Source organism: Aulonocara stuartgranti (genome assembly GCF_965226115.1).
Source record: "Aulonocara stuartgranti genome assembly, chromosome: 19".
NCBI lineage: Eukaryota > Metazoa > Chordata > Actinopteri > Cichliformes > Cichlidae > Aulonocara > Aulonocara stuartgranti.
The window spans coordinates 27,393,785-27,399,784 of NC_138955.1; the positions used below are offsets into that span (position 1 = coordinate 27,393,785).

At 43.1% G+C, this 6,000-nt stretch overlaps 1 protein-coding gene across 1 annotated transcript in view; it reads right to left on the bottom strand.

The window, feature by feature from the left end:
• foxg1a (forkhead box G1a) overlaps nucleotides 1–3,450 on the bottom strand; it is a 42,067-nt gene extending 38,617 nt beyond the window's left edge. The window contains exon 1 of the mRNA XM_082517394.1: nucleotides 1,564–3,450. Coding sequence (XP_082373520.1) covers nucleotides 1,840–3,165 — 1,326 coding nt within the window. The 5' untranslated portion in view covers nucleotides 3,166–3,450 and the 3' untranslated portion in view covers nucleotides 1,564–1,839. The remainder of the gene's footprint in view (nucleotides 1–1,563) is intronic.
• Between the last annotated feature and the right edge of the window lie 2,550 nt (nucleotides 3,451–6,000).

The window sequence follows — 6,000 nt, forward strand, 5'->3', positions numbered from 1 at the left end:
AAGAAAAAAGGTGGTTTTGCTGTTAAAAAAAAAAAAGAACAATAATAATCCTAAATTGATTTTTGTGCTTTTCAGTGAAATCAGTGAAAACACGGACGGCAGGAATAAAAAAAGACAAAAGGATTTTCATTAGTTATGAATGTAACCTATTCTTTTATTTTTATTTTTTATGATTATTTTTTTCTTTTTTTGTTCTTTTTTTAAACTTTTGTAAGCGACAAACACGGGAATAAGAATAAGACCACAATAGTATCACAACCATGAAAATTTTTTTAGAGACGACAATTAAAGGACAATCATTCCAAGTAGTATTAGATAATGAGGCATTTTTTTTCTTGTCAAACAAACGGGTTTTTACATCGTTCCTCCTTTTATAGAAAAACAGAAAAGCAAAAGCCCACATTCAACTTACAAATAGACATTTCTCTCTCGCTCGCTTTTTTTTTTTTACTAATAATACAAAAAGTAAATAAAAGGAAAAGAAGCGTGAACGTCCGTTTTTATCGGCGATCACGTTTACAGTCAAAGAAAGCACATCACAGGTTGCACTGCGGAAAATATCCATCAGCAAAACGAGAAATTTGTGCTCAATATTCAGCCTTGAAATCTGAATTTTCTATAGCACGAGCAGTTAAATTCAAAAGGTTTAAAAAAAAACAGGCAACAGGAGGCAAAAAAAATCTCTCCAGCAGCACTAACAATCCTTCGCTGATGACGCTGAAAAAAATCGGCGCCACCAAACTCCATTTACGTTTCAGCTAATTTAAAAAGACTGCAAAAAAGCAATATAAATCTCGTTTAAATGGATATTTTCTGCAGTGAGGGAGGCATCATTCACTCCGTCATCCACACCTTCTCCCATCCATTCATTCAGTCCTTAATTCTTTCCACATTAGGCCTGTAGTGTTATGCAGCTGAATACTGACTCTAAAAATCCTAAAAAACCGATTCTTTGGTCTATAGAAAGTACATTAGCAGTTTTCAACTGGGAAATTAAACGAGTGGAGAAACAGTCTCGGGACTTTAAACTGCGGGAGGCAGAGTCGCTAGAAACAAAAAAATAAAAAAAATATATAAAAAATGTGTTTCAATTTTGTAAAATAAAATCACTCTCCGCCGCTTTTCTTCAACCCCGCATGATACTTATAATACTGCAAAAATGCGGGCAAAACAGGCTATCAGAGATATTATTATTATTTTACCTTTTTAAATCTTAAAATTAGACGAAACTATTTTAAATACATATTCTATAAAAGTAATACCTCCTCCAATAATAATAACAGAAAAAATCAGCCTGCAGCTCTCCTCACGCTCTCTGTTTTTTGTGTTTTTGTTTGTTTTGTTTTGTTTTTTTATCTCAGATCACATTGCACGTCGCTGACTGACAGTACTATACAGAGACAAACCCCGGACACTTATAGGAACAGACATTATGTACACAAAAATTAAAACTGCTGGAGAAGATGGAGCAGAAGAAGAAGCAATAATAATAATAATAACAATAATAATAATAATAATAACAATTAAGATAATAATAATAATAATAATAATAATAAAAAATACCTGGAAACTTCAGGGCTGCTTTCTGTTAGTTTCTCAGTGCTGCTCTTTTTTGTTTTGCAGTTTTAAGCCTCTTCTCTTTTTTCTATAGTAGGTAGTTTATAATAATTTTGTCATTTTTTGTACAATGTAAATGTTCAGTGTAAAATGTTCAACTTACAGTTCCAGTCACTTAAAGATTCTCACTCCTTCAGGGCAGAATGAGGGGATGGATGCATGGATGGAGAGGTGAGGTGGGATAAAGTGGAGGGGTGAGGCTGGGGGTGAGGGTTTGGGGTGTTAGTGTATAAGCGGGTTGGAGGTTGAACTCTGGTTCTGATGCGTAAAATAGTCAGACAACCCCCCGGAAAGTCCTGAGGAGAAGGCCGGCAGAGAGCCGGACAGAGCGGGCCTAAGAGAGTCACAGGGCAGCGAGGAGGAGGACGGAGCCTGCGGGGAATTGGAGGCCGAAGCCCGGGCGGCCTGCAAGGTGCCGCCGCTGCCGCCGGACTGCGTGGTCATGGACGGGTGTGGGACATGAGGGAAAAAGTAACTGGTCTGTCCGGCCAGTAGATTCACCGAGCAGGGGTTCAGGGAGTAAGTGGCCCCGGAGCAAGGCACGGAGAGGCCGCAGGGTACCGCCGAGGCCGCCAGGGCCGCCGCTGTCAGGTGGTGCGTCGCGTAGGGGAGATCCCCCCCGACCAGCCGGTCCATGCTGAGCCCGTTGGAGGATGGGAATGACGAGTGGTTGTTGCTCATGTTCTGGGTGAGCATGGTGCTGTAGGACATGGGATGACCCGGGTATCCCGATGAGGTCCCGTTGTAGCCGAGGGCGCCGCCTGCCCGCGGGTGGTGTAGAGAGAGGAAGGGGGACATGGGCCAGTACAAGGAGCCGGCTCGGTCCATGAAGGTCAGCCCAGAGGTCAGCCGAGCACCCCGCTTGAAGGCCAGCTTGGCTCGGGACGTGGTGGACCTCCGTCGGAGTTTCCCGGTAGTGCCGCCGATGAAAACGTCGTCGCTGCTAGGGTCCAGCATCCAGTAGTTCCCCTTGCCCGGGTCGTCGTAGTGCCGCGGCACCTTGACGAAGCATTTATTGAGGCTGAGATTGTGTCGGATGGAATTCTGCCAGCCCTGTTTGTTCTCCCGGTAGTACGGGAAGTTTTTCATGATGAATTCATAAATGCCGTTCAGAGTGAGCCGCTTCTCCGGACTCTGTCTGATGGCCATCATTATCAAAGCGTTATAACTAAAAGGAGGTTTTTCATACTTGCCGCTTTTCTTCTCTCCGTCCTTCCCTCCAGCGCCGCCGTCTCCGTCCTTTGCGTCCTTTTTCTCTTCCTGCTTCTCCTTCTCGTCCGGGCAGCTCTCCTGTCTCGAGGAGTCACTTTTAGAGTCCGCCTTAACGTCCGGCTGCGCGACGGGAAGAGGAGCTTTCTGCTCGGCTTCGTCCGCGGCGCCGGGCCGGTGGTGGTGGTTCTGGTGGTGGTGGTGAAGGTGGTTTTGGTGGTGATGCTGGTTCTGGTGATTGTTGTTGTCGCTTTGAACGGCCTCGGGCACCAAACTGTTTATACTAAACGACGATTTAGGAATCATTTTCACCTCTTTGCGCTCTCCCATATCCAACATCACCGGGCAATAAGGGGGGAAAATGGCAACGACCAAAAGCGACGATCACAGCTGGGTTTCAATCTGTCCTGTCTCTGCCTGCGAACCAGGACGGGAAGGAAGGAAGGGGGGATAGATAGGAAGAAAGAAAGTATAGCCCAACAAACTATTTCATGTTCGGTTTGGGGAGAAAAAAGGAAACACACACACAACACACATGTACACACACATCGATAGGAGACAGATAGCTGCAATTAATTAGGGAGCCACAGCCACTAAAGCAAGTAAAAAAACATTGGTTGGACCTTTCCAGTCCTCAGCCAACCAGGGGAACATTAGTATTAAATATTAAGGCGTCCTCTGCGCTTTCAGCCAATCATGACGCACAGGGAAACACACACATCCACCAATGCCTTGCACGCTGCAAAAAATGCCCACCTTCCCGATACATTTCATGGTTTCTGTCCTAACGAATCGAAATTTGATCAAAATGAACATCGAACTGCGACAGGAACTAGTCTGTTTTTATGGTTTCCAAAGCGAATCGTTTGCTTCGAAATTTTCGTTGGATGTTAGACTATTCTTCTTCAAACTCGTGCTCCCTGTCCTCGTATTAATCTCATCTGCGAAATCATACCCTTGAACTGTAAACGGATTAAACTCGAATAAAAAAATTGAGATTTTTTAAAACCCACTCGTTTATTCACCTGACATTTTTTTATAGAGAAAATGAAACTTTAGAGCCTTTTTACGCCGCCAAATCGGACACTTTTTACAGCGTAGAAAACACACTCACCCTTATCAACATTCGTGTGCCTTCCCCTCATCCCTCCCCTCTCACACTCTCTCCCCCACCTAAACCAAAAAACCATAGCTGGAAAACACACACCGTGCATGCGTAAACCCAAATCCCCGCCGCTCCTCATATTTACACTCCTCCGATTCAAATATTTGCCCCTTCGGCGTCTCCAAAACTGTTTACATCCCGGGAAAATAAACAGAGGAGAGGGGATCCGGAGGGCACGCGGACACGGTCAGGACAGGCTGAGGTGATTTATGTGTCAGATCGCAGCAGACTGCGCTGCGCAGAAAGGCTGCGGGGCTGCTTCTCCAAAAGCCGCTTCTCCGTGCGTAAAATGTGTGCCGGGCATAAACACGGTGTCATTTCAATCTGCCACTTTAAGGAAGGTTTCAGTAGTCACTTACTTTCCTCCCAGCGGAGGAGAATTTAACAACAGCACGAAGTGAACCGGAGGCAGGAAGAGACTCGGAGTGTGGGAAAGGGTGGAGAGCCGAGGGCCGCCGAGAGCTAGAACCAAGCCGCATTCACAGATTTATTTTTTATTTTTATTTTAAACCGCCATCGACAGAAAAATGTGAAATAATTTAACACAACATTTCAAATAGGGATTTATGTAATTTTTTTTCCTTCGAAGAAATGAAACAAAATAAAATAAGATACGTTGCAATTATACGCATATACTGTGACTGGTACGGCACCCCTGCTCCTTCATTTACTGCTGCTCTAACGGCACTGAGGGATGTAGGCAATGAAGTCCACAATATCTGCCTTATCTGCCTCCGCTTTAACGTTCATAAAATTAAAGACGGGGACGCTGTTTATGGGTTGATGTGTTTACATTTATAACAGAATTTGGTTGCCAGCCCGCGAAGAAATGATTGCGAAAAGGAAATGAAAAAAGTTCAAAGTGTCACAGTGGAGAGGAAATTAGTGAATAGATACCGCTGTTGTTCTTACATTGTTAAATGTTTACATTATTATCGTATGTTAATAGTAAACCGCTAAGAACACATATGGCTTTACAGATACTACACGAATTGGACTGTGCAGTAATATTTACGCACTTTGTTGTTGTTGCTGTTGTTTGAGTCAGATATTGTTTCTGGTCTCACTGGAGTTCATTTAATTCATGCATAAACTGCAACTACTGCTAAGTGTTCCCACAACAACTACACGACTATCCACTCAAATACGCCTGTAGTACTTCCAGCCGTATGCAGCTGCTTCAGCCCCTGAAACTACACAACTACCTCTTGTTAGTAGCACTGCTGGGGGTTTTTTATTGATTCACTGTCATTATTGACGAAATGAGTACAGCTACACCGCTGTTATTAGCACAGTAATAGTAATATTTCCATGCAGATATCACAAGTATTGTTGCTACTACAATGAAGTTTTTCTCTCCATATGAGCGCAAAAAATAAATATATTATGTTCCCCCTCAACAACACCCTCACGTGTTGTCTGGAACAGATAATTACAAAAGGAAAAAAAACTGTTAAGTCTACAAAATAAAAGCCTTTCAGAATGTAATTCCACCTTAAATAGTTTAATGGGAGACACACTCAGCCAAATCTGTCAGTCTGTAAAGTGCACAACAGTTGATTTAACACGTTTAAGGTGGTATGAGGATCTTGATGTCAGTGTGTGCGAGGGGAAGACAACCGAAATTGTAAGCCTCCCCACACACACACACATTTTTTTGACATCATTGGAGCATCGAGGTGTCCAAAACGAAACCACATAAAGCTAATTGAACATTTTTCCATATTTTTTATTTTACTTTGAATTTCTTAACTTTACGTGAATCATGTGGAAATCTGCCAACAACTCACAGTTTTCATCCAAAGTGGAGACTTTTCGGCAGAAATGTGACTCAGCTTGCTGACACACAGAAAACCTACAATTTAAGAGGAGAAAGCTCATTTATTAACAAAGAGCGACTTTTAAGAGAGTCGCGCTGGATTAAATACACCTGACGTAATTCTTTGTGTAGTTCTAATAAAAAATGAACCAGCTGCTCGGACACGCTCCGCTGTTTTTACGCATGAAAC